Below are 20,000 nucleotides of genomic sequence, written 5' to 3'. Positions count from 1 at the left end.
TGTGCGTAGGGTGGTGCTTGCTCTATGGTTAATAGTGAAAGTGTCAACGGGAAATATGTGGGGTCTTAAAAGATGGCATAAAACACTTTAAATGCTGTAAGTATCAAAATATAATGTACATGCTGATGAACTAATTGTCCTTCTCTTTAAAAGAACTGAAGGGAAGAATTGCTAACAAATACATGGTATACCTAAGCCAAGACATCAATTAAACATCAAATTGTCATATTCAAGTATATAATATATATAAAGAGTTCTACCTAGAACACTAATAATATACTGAAACAAACTTTGTGTTTTAACCTATACTTACCTTGTCTAATTCAATAGCCCTATAATCAAAATCATTTATAAAAGGGATCACTACTGATTAAAAACTAAATCTCCTTAAACTTCAATCAAAATGGTGCTTGAATAATTTAATTTTTATCATAAACAAAAATAATAGAATAAACTTGTAACCCTCAGTTCAAATGATAATCTTATGTGCTTAACATCCAAATAATCATTAAATCTATCACATCAACATAACAACAAAGCCATGAACATCTGGCAACTTTTTCCCTTGGCTACAACCCCCCAAAAAAGAAACAATGAAGACAATAGTGTTATGGTAATATGACGTAATCTCACACATGAAAATGAAATAACCACTAACAACTATTTTTTACACTCTTTTAAGTCATGTCTCAGTGTAAAATCAATATGTGCAATATGCATGAGAAGTAAATATCCATTATATGCAACAACAACACACTTATGAGTATTACTGCAAAATCTTGCACAGCTTAAAAGGATCACCATGGGAGACAGCGATCATGAACCTCCTACAAGTGAGTCTGGGATAAGAAAATTTTTCAGAGGCATTTTGCCCCACTGGCCTCGCTCTTCACCCCAAGGAGGAGCCACACCAACACATACTGATCCTCCTGATGTAGGTGGGTATAACGTGAAAAGATTCCTCTCAACTAATAGTTTGGTAATCATAATATATGCTTCATCCCTTTTGGAGGTATAAACAAATAAAATATTGTGGGTGAGTGTCCATGACTGCCAATAATCATAAGATATCAATATCAAAATAAAGGAAAATGATGTATTTTCATTCCTAAACTTTATAAAACTTTCACCTTCACTTCTAGGCAATGAAGAAGCCACATCCCTCTCACAGCTAAAACGTAAATCATCACTTCTGCGGAACCATGATGATTCAGAGGATTCAGATTATGAAGAGGTACATGTGCTTTTATCTATTTTCTTGTATTTAACAAAATTATTTATCAAATGTGACTTAAATACATCTATTACTTTCCTCACTTTCCTCATATTCCAAAACACATATCTATAGTATGCATAAAGGTTTGTGATCTCTACAGCTGACACTCCTAACAAAGTATCTTCAGAAACCTATTCAAGTAATTTCAAGCTTGATGTTTCTTCCACAGAACTTGCCCTCTGCCAAGAGACAACGTATCACAGTATCAGCCATGAGGCGTCTTTTTGCAAAATTCAGTCTGAGTGACAAAGAGGGAACAGATGGTGAAGTTGCATCATCCTCTATGCCAGGGAAAGTTCCTGACATTCCAGCACAAAAGCCTCACCCCCCAAGCTACGAGTGGGACCTGTCTCCATCGCCACCATCACTAATCTCCTCCTCTCCCTCTATTTCCAACAGTCAGAGTAATAACAACGATGCAGACATTCCCAACATGAATAAAATACCGGCAACATCCAAAAAACACAAAACATCAGACTCTTCTGAAGCAAAGGATGGGAAACGAAGGAAAACCAGTGATTTCAGTGACTCAGACGACAATGATGATCAACCAAAAATGAATAACAAAACCAGGTCAAATGGAGACATAGTTAAGAGTAACAAACGACAAGTTGATTTATCAGACAGTGAAGCCGAAGATCATAATGAACACTTGTCTAAAGTGAAAAGGACAAGACGTCTCAGGAGAGGCTTGCGCTTGTGTACTAATATTACTTGTTATATTGAACAAGTACTTTACAATTAAGATTTGATGTTTTTGAGTAGCTCCAAAGGAGCATTATTTTATAGGTTTTCCTGATATAATACTTTTTTTGTGATATATATAAAGCAAGATTTCTTACCAAAGCATTTTCAAGTTCTTTCCTTCATGATCCATTGTGAAGATATTCACTGTACCACTACATAATACTACATAGTACATAATTCACCAATAAAACATAATCTCAATTTCAGTATTTCAAAAGTTGAAATCCCATTACCTCAAAACTCCACTAAAAAACAGGATTTTTTTATTTTATTTTTTTACCAAATAAATTTTAATCTACAACTAAATGGCATTAACTGATTGAGTAATTCAAATTTTGAAGTTAAATTTGACAGCATCACAACAGCATCCACAACTTGCTTTTCCATCAAACAGTAGTAATAAAAAAGTGTATGAGCTTTTAGTAAATGAATATAAAGAATCACCCAATTCTGCAATAAATCACACATAATTTTCCTTTCCAAAAAAATCCATCTGTGCAATTGCAAAATAGTCTGCTTGATCCATCTTTTTCCTCTTTTGGCTTTCTATCTTTTTCCTCTTCAATTCGTATATATAATATGATTTTTGTAATATAGATTTCCTTCTTAATTTGTTGGTTTTATTATCATCAAACCTAATATTAGTTTTGTCTTATTTTTTTTTCTTTATGAGCTCCAACAAAATTACATCTATCACATTCACATTTACCTTGCGGTTGAAGTAAAGGAAGCCATTTTGACAATTCACATTTCTGAAAGGAGCGAAGCACTTGACAGAGCCATCTACACTCATTGGATGATATCTCATCTCTCCTCTCACTGTCATGAAAAGCCAGTGAGGATATGGACCGCAGACAAATACCTGAAAAAGAATAAAAAAGAATAAAATTAATGATCTGTGAAAAATTGATAAGGGCCATTAGAAATTCAGACAAAGCTGCTGGTTTAGCTTTTAATGTTTCAAAATCTGTAAACTACCATCAACATGTTATTCTATCCACTCCAATGCAGATGATGAAAAAATTTGCCTTCAGGAGCAGGTGATGTGAAATTGAAAACATGGGAAAATATGGCTGTGGGTCAGGGTGATGCAAACTTGCCATCGTGAGCATTTTCACTGAAGGTAGGAGTGATGGGAATGACTTGCCACTAGTGCACAAAACTCTAGGATAGGGATTAGACTAGTATGCCATTTAGGAAGGGAACTTTGCATTATTTCCATCAATAAAAGAGTGTGAAATGTAATGTCCGTGAGCCATGAATGGAAGAGCGCAGGGTCCAGGAGGGCACTATTTCCATGCTCAGGATCCTATTCCTGCCAGCCATGCAAAGGGGAGGCATGGAGCCTTGTCATCACAAATGAGTCTTCAGTTCATGTGTGCTCAACCTACAAGCCTAATACCTGTATTTTGGGCCACTTGATGGCAGTGGAGCATCTGGATCTATTAGGTTAAAAGTGCTGGCGAGGGCCAAGAATGGCTCTTATTATTCATTTATTCATTTATCTATTTTTTACTTATTTTTTGGTATTATGTGAAAACTTTGATCAACAATTGTAACTAATATGATAAGTAGTCTTGACAATTACCTGTGAAGTTTTGAGACACATACATGAAGACTTGATACCTTTACAGATGCATTAAATTTAATTATGCTTATCTTTTACAACATTCCCTATCTCTCTCTTTTTCATTCAGTTGCTCTCTCTCAAAATACATATATATCTTTCCTTTTCTCATTCATTCACTTCTTCTCTTTCTCTCATTTACTCATTCATCCATTCCCTCTTTCGTGATTTTTCTCTCCTTCTCATTCTCTTTCCCTCTCTCTCATCCATTTGTCACTGTCACTTTACCCCCTTCATTCTTTCTTTCTATCTTTCACTCATTCATTTATTTATCCATTCACTCTCTTTCCATCTTTCTGACTGTATGTCCACTGCTGGATCATTTGGTATCCAGTATATTTCTGTCAAAACTACTTACCAGATTAAATTCATTTGCTGGTGAGCATTATCAAATTATATCAGAGAATAGATCTCGGCAAAATTAAAATGAGACTAGTCATCCCCTTTAATAAATGTAGAAATTATGCTTTACATTTCTCATATCTGTTTCCTTCTTTGGAGCAATATCTACAAAAAATCTCTAATAGAGACATCTCTGAAAGCAATACAAGAAAAGAACTTACTCCACTGTAGACACTGATGTTACTAAAGGGACGGAATTTGAGAACTCTGTCAATTTTCCTATCAAAGGAACCTTCCTCCTCCATTCTCTTTCTGATTTTACTGGATCGTCTTTCTCTTAGAATTAGGTTGTGTTCAATCAATCTCATTCTGGTAAAGAAAAAAACAAGAAAAATCAATAGGAAATATCTAAAAAATATGAATCAAATTTTATTGTTCAGATCCTTACAAACACCAACACGTTCCTGAACACATGCTTGGCCAATAAATCCACCTCATCTTTAATTCAAATATAAACATACAACTTGGTAGTCCTACATTCAAATCACTTCTTAACAAAAATCCAGATTTTATATTACCTTATTTTCAATTGGGCTGGAGCTAGATTCTCATAAAAAGGGAAAATCTCATACATCATGAGGTCCTCATCGACCCTGGCGAGCAGAATGGGGCGCAGGTTCTTGTTACCCATACCCACTAACAGCACCTGAATTAGAAAAGTACATTTAATATCTGTTAACATATATACAATTGCCAAATACATATTATCTAAGAACAAGGGGAGAAAGAAGATGAGATCAGAGTACATGACAAAATTAGAGTAAGAGTGGTATGGGAATATTCTTTGATACTCACCTCATGTATAACTGGCATAATCTCTGATGTAAACTGAATCTGTGAAGCTGAAGGATTCTGGCTGCAATCTGTGAGAACTCTGTGACCTGTGAAATAGATGATCACATTTATGAATTGAAGTGAATACCATAATTAGTATTAATCAAGTAATAAACAAATAAATAATGTTTTTAATTACTATGATAATGATAATGATAACAATAATAATAATGAAAAAATTGCAGTAAAAGTATCGTCATCTATATCTTCATAATAATATAGATATTAGTGATGCAGTCTAAACAACCTTAGTGCAACAATCTGATATCCAACATTCCTAAAATGCAGAACTTTTAGAGGGCAGACACTATGCCACTTGTAGGATATTTCACACCTGATCTAATTCAATCTGGTGATAAAGAAAGTTGTAACATTTATATTCATATACAATCGAGATACTCAGTTATGCATTTTAAGAGCATATGGATTATATCATTAACATCATTAACCCCTATGATCTGGATAACATGACCAACACATCATGAAACAAATTTGGCTTGAGGGGCAGGTGACGTGAACATGCTGTCATGGGAAAATCTGGCTGTGGGTCAAGATGACATGAACTTGCCATCATGAGCATTTCAGCTGAAGGCAGGGGTGACAGGAAAGACTTGCCGTTAGTGCACAAAGCTCTTGGTGAGTGATTAGACTCATTTGGCATTCAGAAAGGGGTTTTTGTATTATTTCCATCTAAAAACGAGTGTGGAATGTAATGTCCATGAGCCATAGTTAGAAGAGTGCTGGCTCTAGGAAGGATACCACTTCTATGCTCAGCATCCTATTCCTGGCCACTACGACCAGAAGCGCAGGTTGTACTATAGAAAATTGAATATTATAACACATAAAAAAAGACAAAAATGAGAAAATGTTATTTATTGTTTTCATTCTTGCACTGAGTTATAGACTACCTAGAAAGATGATACAGAGTCTGTCCAAGGAAAACAGTCTATTACCATCTGTATAAAGCATATTAAATGACAAATATGGACACTAGAAAATATCCACACAAGAGTTTGTTTGTGCATGACCTACAAGCGGCTGCTCATGTAAGCCTAATGCCTGTATTTTGGGCCATGCAATATCTGGATCCATAAGGTGAATTTCTATTGTGAATCAGGTCTTCATGAATAAGACTATTAATAATTCAAATCTTCACAATCATGCTGATAATTAACATTCATATCTTTTATAGCACAGGATGTGACATTTGCTATCTAATCACCATATATGTATACCAAATCAAGTTAATCATCAACTTTGAAATATCTAAGTACACAGCAGAAATGCTGAAGTTTTCTTGAACTTTTGTGTTTCACTAATAAACACATGCTAAACCCAGATAAAACAAAAAACACAACTGACACTTACCAACCCAAAAATTTCTGACAACATATGAAAGCTTGAAGTCTGGCAGTGTGTATATTTCCAAGTTGCCATTGTCTCTCACTCCAACTAACCAGTAAGTAGGACGAACTTCTTTCTGCCATTTCTTCCACCTAAAATTATTTATGATATGAATTAGCTTCAAATGCAATATTTACAAAATACATAAAAGAATTGATTCTATAAATGATGATGAAAATAGTTTATTCAATATCTTATCAAACAAATCAAATAGATATAGATCATCCTTGCCTATTACTGGCTGTCAGTATATTTTTGAAAATTTATTTTAGACTTAAAAAATAATAATTAAATCTAGTATGACAGAAAAGCTGAGCAGAAGTGTAGCACTATTTCCATATTTGTCAGAAGTATAAATCTGTGCCCAACATCTTCCTATGTCCTGCTTAAAAATATGTCACTTTCTTCTCCTTTCATCTCGACAATTTTTTTGTGCTTATATAATGGCTTGTAGGATATAAATGGCCTAACACACATTAGTGACATGCACTGTTTCATGAAACCCAAAATATAAGCACTAAAGGTACAGGGATATATGACAAGAGTCATAACCCTTAAAAACACATGAAAATGGACATGAACACTTAAAGTAATGGGGCCAGCATCATAGCACAATCATCATAAATGGAGCCACTTATAAGAGTGTAGGAGATGTTTTCATTGTATCAGTATTTCAAAATACACGTGCATCAATTGCTACAGAACAAGAGGTAATAACCTGACAATGACTGCTAAAAGGAGTTGACAATAAATCATGCTCTCTAATTCCTGCCACATCTTTCTTTCTATAAAGCTTATGAGATTGAACATTGCAAAGCAAATAACCCTCACCAAGTGTTCTGATTTTTCTCCTGTTGGGCCAAAGGATCAAATGTCTTAGGTGGATCAAAGACCGAGGAATCTGTGTTTCCATAAAGCATCTCATCTTCATCATCCAGTTCTCTGAAAATTTCATAATAATCAAATTACAATGCTATCAGCATCTTAATGAAAAGCGTGTATGAAAGAGTTCAAGTCTGCATACTTAATTTATCAAATAAACTTAAAATCATCAAAGTGTGTGAATATATCATGCTACATGTATATGTATATGTATATATATATATATATATATATATATATATATATATATATATATATATATATATATATATATATATATATGTATAGATCACTTACTTCTTAATATCAGCATCTGTTCTAAAAATCTGGGGGTTATTTTCTCTATCTTGTGGATACTGTGTTGTAAAGAGTCCTGAGACATCACAGTATGCACAAACAGTCCGCAGAGGTGATTTCTGAAAGCAGGATTTTATCAATATACTTCCTTTGGAAACTTCTGCAATATATATACATCACCTTTCCCCTCTTTTCCCTTTTTAATGCTCAATACTATAAAACAAATACCACTCAAACTATTATTTGTCTTCTAAAGTTTCTCAAACACACTTATACTACACTAGACAAAGCACACACACCCTCACACACCCACGTACTCGCATACAAACACGCACGCACACTTAACACACACTTAACATGCAGATGCAAATACAAACACCGATGATGCATATGTAAACATACACACATATGCACGCCCATACACACTCACTCACCCATTCACTCAATTGTACACATGTACACACATATAATAAGTACTCATGCATGAGACAAAAGTATCTATAAGCAAACACAGAATAAAACCAAATAAAACAAATACTTACGTCAGGATTAAAAGGCTTTGCAGTGGTAAGCTTTGGTGGGAGTGTCCGGCTTGTGACCAGCGTGAAGAGCATAAGAGTACCATCTTCTGCAAGGACTGCAAGGTAAGGGTCTGCTAGTGTAGCTGCAACAAGGGGGCAGCCAACATCTACTGGTACATGCTGGATTTGTGATGTACCTTCAAGCAGTCTCACACCACCACTGGTCACCTAAAATAACAAATAACAGATTCTGAGTACAATATGTAAGTTATATAGAAATTAACAAAACTATCATAAATTCTCTGTTCCATAAATGCATCCTGTATTAATACTAACAACCAAGTCTAAATCAAGTATTTCAACTAACCTGAATGATGTATCTATTATTTCCAACATTTCCTGCAAATACTGTTCGTGAAGTGGTGTTAAATCCTGACTCTTCCAACTCATTGATTTCCTCCTCTGTACGTAAGATCAAAGATGAGTCTGGCCGAGAGAGGATGAGGAAGGAATGGTCTTGAAGACCACCTTCCCTTCTCCTTCTCTCATCTGTTTTACCAACAAGTGTCCACATGTCCTCTACATCTGGTAAGTCAAAAGTTGTCAACACCTGCAAAAAAAAAAAAGATTAATGCATTTTCCTGAACTGTTTATCTTTTATTCAAGAATGCATTATCAAACAGGCATATCAGCATTACAGTATTACCCTCTTATTCTAACAAACAGATTTACCTGGGGTTTGATGGATCTTTGCAGAATGGATAGTGCACCATTTTTTCCATGTCCCGATGTTGTAACCAGTTCTACACATGGATCAACAGCATTTTCATACTCTTCACTCAGGAAAGCTGGTTCTCCCATGGCTATGTCACCACATGGGCCAATGTTCAACAAACTGTCCATTACCTAAAAAAAAAAAAACTTTGTCAGTCCATGAACATGTGCGTACCTGTATGTACCATTTTAGGAGCCCTCAATTATCAAAGGTTTAAAACATATCTAAAACTTCAACCCTTCGCAACTATTAACACAAAATAAGTTGACATGTATATTTGATACTACATCTTGCTATCAAGTAAATTATATAAACTCTTTACCTCAAAGTTATATGAAGCAAGCTGTACAGTTGATGTATCCTCTTGTCCATACACTTCAAGTGCATCATCATCTCTAATGTCGTCGACATTACTAGCAATCCAGTCGCCTGAAATGACCAATATATATCAGTTTAATCTCTGAAAGGACATTAAAAAAACAACAAATCACATTTAGTTTAGCTCTACTACAAGTTTCCATATATCCAATTTGTTAATACTAACCTAATGTATCTAACTTCTTCCTCTTGGTGGGAGGTTCTTGATCAGCTGGAACATTACTCTTGGAACGCAAAGGATCACTCAACTCCTTTTCTATGTAGCGGAGGAGCAAGGAATTTCCCAGTCGTGAGCCAAGGAAAAGGTACTGGTCCTCACAGACTGTCATCTGAAAGATAGTGTTGTTATGAAACTTAGAACTTTCTTTTATTTTCATGTTTCCTGGAAAATATTTGTAGAGCATTTTCACAATACTTTCATAAATTGTGTAATTCTAATCATACTAAAGATTATATATTGTAAATTGCAATTAATATATAACAAGAGTTAAGAAACACACACACAAAGAAAAACAAATGGCTATCAAACTTACACTACATGTTAGCACAGATGCTGCGGCTTTGTCAAAATGAAAACTCCGCACAGAGCGCATGGAATCTGCTACCAAGGTCAAAACATACAGCTCACCACCTTTCAATGATATTACAACCCTATCATCTGTGACAAACTCGCCATGTGCACAGTCCAGAGATATTACCACTCCCTCTTGTTTTCCTGAAAGAAAGCAAACCACTATTATACTTCTGAATTTCAAATTTCATGTATACAAAATGCCTTGATGTAAGGAATATCAAACTTAACAAAGACAAAGTTTAATTTCACCCTCATTGAAACATCAAAAAACTGTATCAGGTCAGTTTTTACTTACTTAAAGGGAAATTGGTGTTCTTGTCACCTTGCGAATTAAGAGAAACACCATATGGAGGCACTGACTGAGTCAAATATGTGAGTGAGTTGCAAGCAAACAAGAGGACACCACCAATGGGCTTTGGAACAGGGAGCAACTTCAGACAGTCATGCGGAAGACTAGACAAGGACCAGATGACTGGATGAAGACGCTGCCGGATATTAAGAGATATGGCTGCAAGGGCACATGTGTCCTGGCGCACTGCTACTCTCCTGTGTAAAAAATAAGACAAAAAAATATATAACTGTAAGATATTTATGCTATTGAATAACTGCTTCTCCATATCTTATTTGATAATTTTTTTGAACTTCAAGATCACTTATATCTTACCCTGGGAAGGTCTTGATGGGCTCATACAGCAACATCAGAGTTGGGTCATAATATCCATGGAGGAACTGCATGTCGATAATGTTGTCAATGGATGGGGCCTCAAAATCCTTTGGATCTATAATGTAAGACTGCAGCACTGGACCTCTTGCATGTGATGCACTGTAATCTAATTCATCTGTAGCGTTGTCTCTTCTAAATGGGAGAATAACAATCTTTCTGCCAAATATAAGCATGGCAGCACATCTGGCCTCAGGATCAACCCGGACAAGTGGCAGGCACACATTCTGCACCCAGCCTCCCTGTAAAATAATTACAAATTATTACCATATGTAAACTTAAAAACTTACTGTTGTCACTGTATTAATATGTGCAGCAAAATTCATAATTTATAGCACAACACCAAATTGACTAATTATGACACCAACCCTGATATCTTCCTTCTCAAAATAATGTAGTGAGACTGTTCTTAGGTTGTGGTTATAAGGATCATATTCCACCACTGACAGTTTGGCATCCTTGAAGCCAAGCAGGAGAGAGTCACGCAGAGGAGACAGAGTAACAGATGCCATTGTGGCCACATTATCATGCAATTTGTATGTAGCCATGCATTCTAATTTGACCTTTGGTGGACCATTATCTGGAATGTTCATGGGGAAGATCTTTAATCAAGATTATATGAACCATATTTTTGGATAGTAAGAGAACAATACTATACAAAGGAAAAATAATTATGTAAAGAAAATAAATAAATAAAGTACTGGTAACAATTAAATTACATATAAAATAATAAATATTTATTATATATAATTGTAATCTGTAATTATCAATTCTACTACTAATACTGATACTTCAAGTACTATCAATAAATCATATTGATGACATACTGTTAACAAGAGTAACTAATAGAAAAAATCTTTTAAAATCCTGATAGTTTAGCCATCAAAATATAAAACACATCCACAAACCTATAATGTTCCTGTCATCCTTCTTGCTTCTGGGCGACACTTCTGCCACCAAACGGAAAACTCTGATAATGTTTGCCCCTGCAACAACTAGTGACTTCTCTCGGTGATTGAAGAAGTTACAGTAGAGAGAGTGCTCAACTCCCAGAGCTGGGTGTGTTATCTTGCATAGATTGTACATCTTTGCTCTTATTACAAAAACCTGGAATGTAAACATCAAAACATCAACTACTTACATTTCTGTCATCCACAACATTTCAAGTGGATTCAAATGTTTAAGCAATTTGATGCATATAAGTTGAGCAAGATACAATGGATATTTTGATCAGATGGTTGAAGTCCAAAATGACATGATTACATAACATTCTTATTTCAACCTTATTACACTCCTTTAACTTTTCAACAGAAATGTCATTTACAAAACATGACTTAAAATTTGTTACTTATCAATTATATGTCCTGCCAACCTTGTTGGTCATGAATATCAAATAAAAAAGCCAATAAGTTTAGCAAATCAGTATTTCATAATTTCTTAAAGCATTATCTGTTTAATAAACATAATTAATCTTAACAATCTTTATGTCTTAAAATACAATAAATGTTTACAAGACACCCACAACAATTCATAGTATCACTACCTTTGCACCAGTTGGCAAAAGCCAAAAATCAACAAAACATATATTCTGGCAAGACAGAGCTAAGGCTGGTTTCTTATCTAACAATAAATCTTATGCAAGGTCTACGGGCTCAATCTTGTCATTATACATGCAATGGATGTTTGCTGGTTTATTGATGAATAGGCCACAGAAACAGCTTATATTAAAATTTTAGGCCACCCATGTAAGACTACATTAAGATTCGATGTGCATAGAACATAGGCTATACACTTGTGAGAAAAAAAAGGTAAATATTTAGAAAAAGCCAACGTGATAATAGATGACAATAAAGAATACATAAAACAATATTAGGTTTAAAATCATATCCACAGAGAGTAAAGGTGAAGTCAAGTGAAGCCTTGACATCCATACTTTGCATTTGTTATGTAAAACTAACTAAATCTCAACACATATTTTGACAAGGTATAGTTTTTACAACTCTGTGATTTACAGTTAAGGGGGCCGTCACACACCAGAACGAAATTTTTTAATCATGATCAGGTTTTTGCAATTTTTTAATATGTTATATATACATATGCTAAGATTTAAAGCACCAAGTTTCATATCATTTGGAAAATAAACAATGAAGTTATAAAAAAAAGTTTATGAAAAATCAAAAGTTATGTATCTCACTTATCCATTGACTGAACCTGTTACAAAAAATACCACATATACTCTATAGCAATACCTAAATCTTGTGCAATTCGGATTTAGAAATTTCCTCTTAGTTTAGTGGGACTTTTATTTTTTATGTTCACTGTTATGAATATAAAATATAATATATGGACTTTTATCACCTGAAATGAAAATCCCCAGGGACGAAAAATCGCAAATTTATTCAGCTTTCAAATGGTCCAAACCCCAATAGAATCGCCCAAGTAGTTATGGAATGACATAAAAAAGGTGGACAAAGGCTTCCCCCCCCCCCCCTGATCTCTGTGTCAATTTTGCAGCATTCTATGGCATTCACATGGTATTCTGAAGTGCAGCTGGTACCTGGTCCCCTCCTTTTGCAAGATACTAATGGCAATAACTGCAGAGGATTGTAGAAGTACCGCATGTCATCAGAGGCTTCGCAGTGCCTTTACAGTACCTTGTGAGGCATTTCATATGAATAAGCAACTGATGCAGTTGTGATTGAGAAGTATTTCTCATCATATTATGTTTATTAGGTACAGGAATAACATCTGTCATTAGTAGTGTCCTCTTAGTGTGTGATGAGGACGCATCAGGGGTACGTCTATACGTCTATGGGATGGTGTCACACTGAGGCCTTTCACTCTGACTCTCTCGTGTTGACTGTCCACCTTGTCTCTTAGTCATAGCTATCAGCTGATTCAGAAGCAGAATTGTGAACTAGCTACCAGAGAATACCAAAATAAATCCAAAAAAATCCCAAAAAACAAATTTGTTGAGTCATAACTCCTTTGTATTTATGTATTTACAGAAATATTACATCACGGGATTGCCAAAGCCTACTACATTACAGATTCTTTTTACAAATTTTTTAGTATTTTTTAAAATATTGATAATTCAGCACGACGGCTCCCTTGAATAAGAAAGCAGTCCCAGATGTACCTTGTCAAATATATAAAGGGAAATTTTGTTGGCTCTTACTGGAGCATGAAGCACAGAAACTAAAGCATAACTCCATTCAGCATTCTGTTTGAAAAATTGCTTTAAAAAATGGGTAAAAAAGAAACTTTCTGAAGACAGGTGCCTGGTTTCTTAATAGTCTATACTGACAGATTATAGTGTTACTAACTCCAAAATGCTCAGCAGATTAATTGAATTCCTAAGACAGTTATTGTCATTCTTACAATTAATCCTAAGGCTTATTATCAAGGTTGAATAAAAGTAAATGTTCAGAAAACCTACACACACCCAATCACAGCACTGCTGGTACTGATGGATTCTTCTCAATCTCAACTACTCATACCTGTGGGAATTATGCTGCAGAACCCCTTCCCCATACCCAAAATATTGACCCTGATAGTAGGGGAGTATGAATGTTATCTGCAAGAAAGAATATTAGGTGCGAGCAAAAATTATCACAACTGCGACTCAAGATCAGCATCACTAAGAGCATTTGCATCTTTTCCAACTTGGTCCTGCTGTGAATATGTAAAGGATTCTTTGGTTTGATGGGTGGAAGCCCCTCCACTGCGGGGTGGTAGGACGTACAACACCCTTTATCAAACAATAAAGCGACTAATTTTGTCTAGAGTATTCATATTTAGGTATTATTGGAAAAAGGCGTCACCAAAGAATCGATGGAAACTAACCTTACAGCTTTGAAGATATTTAATTATTAATCACTTTTCATTGAATACACTTGCCTCGCAAATGAATAATAACGAAGTTATCTAATTATCAAAATAAATAAAAATAATATTAAAAGCTATTAGAAGCTATGATATTCAAATTTCAAATTAATCTTGCCATGACTTCTGTGTGTGGTGGGTGTCGTATGAAACGATACCAAATTATAAAAAATTATTTTGAAGACGATGAGGCTAGCTTGAAGCTATTACTTGAACAAGGAGTGCTACCCTCTGAAGTGCCCTGCGACCAACCGTCGCAAGGTCGCTTGATGTGAGTAAGTCCGCCGCTCTCTCGTACTGTGTATATATGTAGGATTGTTTGTTTTCCTGGGCGGGGGCTGGGGGGTAGCCCCCGCCCAGACAATATTGTGATTAAATCGGTACTGTGATTACAGCAATGGAAAATTAGGTTAGTATTCCCTCAGCAATTGTGTGAATATCACCTTGTTTTAATATCATTTTAACTTATTTTCAACATTAAATAACTTCATTATTATTCATTTGCAAGACAAGTTTATTTAATGAAAAGTGATCATTAATTAAATAGTTACAAGTCTGTATCGCTAGTTTTCATTGATTCTTTGGTGACGCCTTTTTCCAAAATTAGCCATATCTCACATTATAATTTCACTGATACCTTTCATGCCCTCTTCTGCTACCTGGGCCAAGAAGGTGGGGGGTTTGTGGAGTTCCGACCAACAATTTCTATATTTGAATAGTAGAGTGAGAGGAATCCATTGATACCATTATCGTCGGGATAAGTTATGCTGAACTACTGTGTAAAATTACCCAATCACCTAGTAAATAACTGTCAAAATCATTTTATTTCCTGTGAAATATTAAAATGTGTTACGGATACGATTGGTACAAGCAAATTCAAGTTGCCGGTACTTCACGTATCTCGGGGTCTTATTGTGCACCGTAATTGAATTAGGAAATCAAGAGAGTATATCCGCATCCCCTATACTACCTATATCTATATTTTGCTTTATACTTCATATTTCCTGGCCCACTTTTGGAAAACTAGGCCTACCGTCACGGTTAACAATCTGCAAGAATCAAGTGTACACTCAACAACCATCCTAATTTTCAATTTATTTGTTCAACCTTCACCCAGTTCCGAGTTTTTTTTCCAACTAATAGTTGACCTTAAATTACCTGAGGTATTTATTAGCGCGTCATATTAGGAAGCGAGGATTTTCCTCAAGAATGAGGGTGCTGTGGACGCGCGACGATGTAAACATTGCCGGTCTAGATCCAGCTTGGGCAAGGGTGAAATCCATTATTTGTTTCCCCTTTTCAGTATATTTATGTGCACATTTACCCCCATGCTTACTTTACTGGATTAATATGATTTTTTACGAGAGTAATATTTACTTTAAATGGGTAATTTAAGTCATTTATCAATCCTATATATCACCTTTCTGCAACCCCATACGCAATCGTAAACAAACATTTTGAAAAGAAATACAAATGAAATCGTAGCAATTTCTACCACATGATGTTTCGTTCAAGTGGTAACATTGCAAAACGAGTACAATATTTACAATAAGACTAGAATGCTACTTATAATAATGGCTATGAAGTTAAGATCATCATCAAGATGCCCATGCACAATGAAAGGCAGATAAAAAACAGGTTATTTCTGTTAATACTGTTATTGATAATGTAAACATTATTAGTGTCATTATAATGGTAATATTAATAATGATAATATTAATAATGATGATAATGTTAATAATAATGATAATACTAATAACGATGATAATATTCATAATGATGATAATCATGATAATGATAGTGATATGATAATTTTATTATAATTATTATTATCATTATTATTATTATCATTATCATTATTAGTATTATCATCATTATTATTATTATTATTATTATTATTATTATTATTATTATTATTATTATTATTATTATTATTATTATTATTATTATTATTATTATTATTATTATTATTATTATTATTATTATCATTATTATTATTATTATTATTATTATTATTATTATTATTATTATTATTATTATTATTATTATTATTATTATTATTATTATTATTATTATTATTATCATTATCATTATCATTATTATTATTATTGTTATTATTATTATTGTTGTTGTTATTACCATTATTATTGTTACTATCATTACAAACAATAATGATGATGATAATAATACTAATGAAAATTATGATGTGATGATGATGATGATGATAATGATAATGATAAGGATGGATGATGAAGGTGATGATGATGATAATGAATGATGGTGATAATGATAATAACAATAATGATGATAATTTTAATAATAATAATAAGGGCAACAATAATAATGATGATGATAATAGTAACAATAATGATAAAACCATGGTGATAGTAATATTGATAATAATAATTATCAGAATAATGATTATAATAACAATAATGATAATAAGAATACTAACAATAATGATAATAAGAATACTAACAATAATGATAATAAGAATAGTAACAATAATGATAATAAGAATACTAACAATAATGATAATTATCATTACTTAATTTATCATAATTGTCATTATCATTAATATCATTATAGTTATAATTATCATTATCACTATCATTATAGTTATAATTATCTTTATCACTATCATTATTGTTATCATTATCACTACTATTATCATTTTCATTGTTGTTATCACTATTATCATCGTTTTTATTATCATTACCATTACTTTTGCTATTATCATTCTTATTACTGTCATTGTTATCATTATTGTTGTTATCATCGTTATCATTAGTATAATAATCATTATTATTATTATCATTATTGTTATCAGTGATTTTATTACTATCATTATCATTATCATCATCATCGTCATTATTGCTATCATCATTATTGTAATTATAGTTTTTATTACCATTGTTATTGTTATCATCGTCATTATTGTCATTACCGATTGCATTTATATAATTATCATTATAATTACTTTTATCATTATAACTTTTTTATTATCGCCATTATTATATTAATTTCTATTATCGCTATTAGTTATTATTACCTAACATTTTCATTACTATTGTTACTCTTGTGATTATTATTATTATCAACATTACCATCTGTCCTATCATCGTTATTATTATTATTGTCACTTCTATTGATATCATGTTAATATTTAAACTATTTAAACTATTATCATTATTATCATTACTATCATTATCATTACTTTTATTATCATTATTATGATTATTGTCATCACTAGCATTATAATCATTATTGTTGTTATCATTACTATTATTATAATTATCAACATTATCATTATTGTTATTTTATTATTTTTGTTATTATAGTTATCAATATTATTTTTGTTACCATTAATATTATCATCACCATCATTGTTGTTATTATTATCATCACCATTGTTATTATCATTATTGTTATTATTTCAATAATCTAATTTGTACATTGTGTTTTTTATCATTATCATTATCATCATTATCATTATTATTATCATCCTCATCCTCATCATCGTTATTGTTATTTTTATTAATATCACTGCTATTATTATCATGATCATTAGTACCATTGTTATTATCATTATAATTTTTTTTCTCATTATTGTTATCATCATTATAGTTATCATTAATTTTGCCATTTTTATATGGCTATTGCTGTTACTACTTTTATTATTGTTATTATTATTATTATTGTTATTATCATTATTATCATCATTATTATCATCATCAATATCATCATCATTATTTCTTATATCATTATTGATGTCATTGTTGTTCTTATTGTTGTTGTTATTCTTGCTATTATCTTATAATTATCTATATTGCTCCAATCATATATTCTCTGTCATTTCTATTACTTTCATAATTATCATTATTACTTCTATTATCACGAATAAGTATTAGCCTCATTGATGGTATCATGATCAGTATCGGTTATAATATCAGTATCATCATTATTGTGGTCGTTATTGTGGTTATAATCACTGTACTGTAATCATAATGGTGTGATGATCGTAATTATCGTCATCACTATTATCATCATTGTAATCTTCACCATTATGGATATTTTTTGCATGAAAAATAGTACTGATATCATCGTCAATATAGTCGTCGTTTATGACAATGATTATGACGAAGCCCAAAATGAAGGTACGGGGAAATAATGCATGTATATACGTATGTGAACAAATCAGACTCACACTAATTCCCAAGTTGATATCCTGAGGAGTAAAAACCGTATTCATGTTGTCAAATGTTGAAAGGTATGAATGAGAACGAATATCTTCACAATACAAGAGATGTATTTTACAAAAGACGTATTTGACCGGTTTCGATTATATCTTCGTCATAAATCCATGTATTTCTGACGAAGATATAATCGAAACCGGTCAAATAATCTCTTGTATTGTGAAGATATTCGTTCTCATTCATACCTTTCTAGACATCTTTAGGAGTATCGATCCTGAGTATGTGTATGTAACGCAGGTCACCCTACTTTTTTGTTCACACTCTTTTCTGTTTACAAATACAACATTATCTTATAACATAGAAAAAAACTAAATTATCTGAATAAACATAATGTAATAGTCTATTATTTTTATCAAAGAATACTGGTGTACACATTTGATAATTTCTTTTGGACTGACATGTTTAGAAGTAAGACGAAAACGGTTTATAGGAAATAAAACTCAGTAGCTTTATTTGAACTACCAATCATTATCATCATTTTCAAATTTTGGTGAAAAGGTATTGTTATGAAGATTCAAGAGCACTGTATATAGCTTTCCATTGCAGATACTGACTTCTATTCGAAAATACCAACTCAAATTCTCCAATTTTCTCCAGTGCGAAATCTAGTTATTATGGTGTTACTGGTGTGTCACGTTCGTGTGGCCTGTCAAATGACGGAACGGAGCAATATCAGGGGTCGGATCTTTTTCGACACTACAGGAAGCTGCAAACATGACATTGTTACGATTGGAAATTTAGTGTCACACACACACACACACACACACACACACACACACACACACACACACACACACACACACACACACACACACACACACACACACACACACACACACACACACACACACACACACACACATACACACACACACACACACACACACACACACACACACACACACACACACACACACACACATATATATATATATATATATATATATATATATATATATATATATATATATATATATGTACACATATATACATACATATATACATATATACATATATATACATATATATGCATATACACACACACACACACACACACACACACACACACACGTGTGTGTGTGTTTGTATGTATGTGTGTTTTGTTTGTATCCGTGTCTGTGTTTGTGTGTGAGTATATGTGTGTGTGTGTGTGTATGTATATATATATATGTATATATATATATATATATATATATATATATATATATATATATATATATATATATATATATACTGTATATATGTGTGTGTGTGTGTGTGTGTTTGTGTGTGTGTGTGTGTGTGTGTGTGTGTGTGTGTGTGTGTATGTATGTATGTATATATATACATGTATATATACATATTCACGTTATATACATAAGCATCAATGAATCTATATGTATACATATAAGTATCTGTTTGTATTAATGTGCGTGTGTTAT

At 32.8% G+C, this 20,000-nt stretch overlaps 2 protein-coding genes across 3 annotated transcripts in view; one reads left to right on the top strand and one right to left on the bottom strand.

The window, feature by feature from the left end:
- The window catches only part of LOC113803067 (uncharacterized), a 3,035-nt gene extending 402 nt beyond the window's left edge, over positions 1-2,633 (top strand). Inside the window, exons 1-4 of one of the 2 annotated variants that reach the window (XM_027353767.2) lie at positions 1-96; positions 788-938; positions 1,143-1,234; positions 1,446-2,633. The exon at positions 1-96 is cut by the window's left edge and continues 43 nt beyond it. In XM_027353767.2, coding sequence (XP_027209568.2) covers positions 803-938; positions 1,143-1,234; positions 1,446-2,021 — 804 coding nt within the window. In that variant the 5' untranslated portion in view covers positions 1-96; positions 788-802 and the 3' untranslated portion in view covers positions 2,022-2,633. The remainder of the gene's footprint in view (positions 97-787; positions 939-1,142; positions 1,235-1,445) is intronic. The other variant, XM_027353766.2, reaches the window with a different exon arrangement.
- Positions 1-15,579, bottom strand: part of Cpsf160 (cleavage and polyadenylation specificity factor subunit 1) — a 26,816-nt gene extending 11,237 nt beyond the window's left edge. Inside the window, exons 1-18 of the mRNA XM_027353765.2 lie at positions 15,482-15,579; positions 11,347-11,545; positions 10,807-11,018; positions 10,382-10,680; positions 10,013-10,263; positions 9,677-9,858; positions 9,310-9,472; positions 9,088-9,194; positions 8,723-8,896; positions 8,358-8,600; positions 8,012-8,218; positions 7,470-7,588; positions 7,122-7,232; positions 6,255-6,382; positions 4,848-4,933; positions 4,571-4,698; positions 4,214-4,361; positions 2,733-2,885 (exon numbers count right to left, since the gene is read on the bottom strand). Coding sequence (XP_027209566.1) covers positions 2,733-2,885; positions 4,214-4,361; positions 4,571-4,698; positions 4,848-4,933; positions 6,255-6,382; positions 7,122-7,232; positions 7,470-7,588; positions 8,012-8,218; positions 8,358-8,600; positions 8,723-8,896; positions 9,088-9,194; positions 9,310-9,472; positions 9,677-9,858; positions 10,013-10,263; positions 10,382-10,680; positions 10,807-11,018; positions 11,347-11,524 — 2,889 coding nt within the window. The 5' untranslated portion in view covers positions 11,525-11,545; positions 15,482-15,579. The remainder of the gene's footprint in view (positions 1-2,732; positions 2,886-4,213; positions 4,362-4,570; positions 4,699-4,847; positions 4,934-6,254; positions 6,383-7,121; positions 7,233-7,469; positions 7,589-8,011; positions 8,219-8,357; positions 8,601-8,722; positions 8,897-9,087; positions 9,195-9,309; positions 9,473-9,676; positions 9,859-10,012; positions 10,264-10,381; positions 10,681-10,806; positions 11,019-11,346; positions 11,546-15,481) is intronic.
- Positions 15,580-20,000: the final 4,421 nt, after the last annotated feature.

This window comes from Penaeus vannamei, chromosome 12 (genome assembly GCF_042767895.1).
Source record: "Penaeus vannamei isolate JL-2024 chromosome 12, ASM4276789v1, whole genome shotgun sequence".
Classification (NCBI taxonomy): domain Eukaryota; kingdom Metazoa; phylum Arthropoda; class Malacostraca; order Decapoda; family Penaeidae; genus Penaeus; species Penaeus vannamei.
Note: the sequence above shows the minus strand (reverse complement) of the source record. Positions and strands in the feature narration are given on the sequence as shown.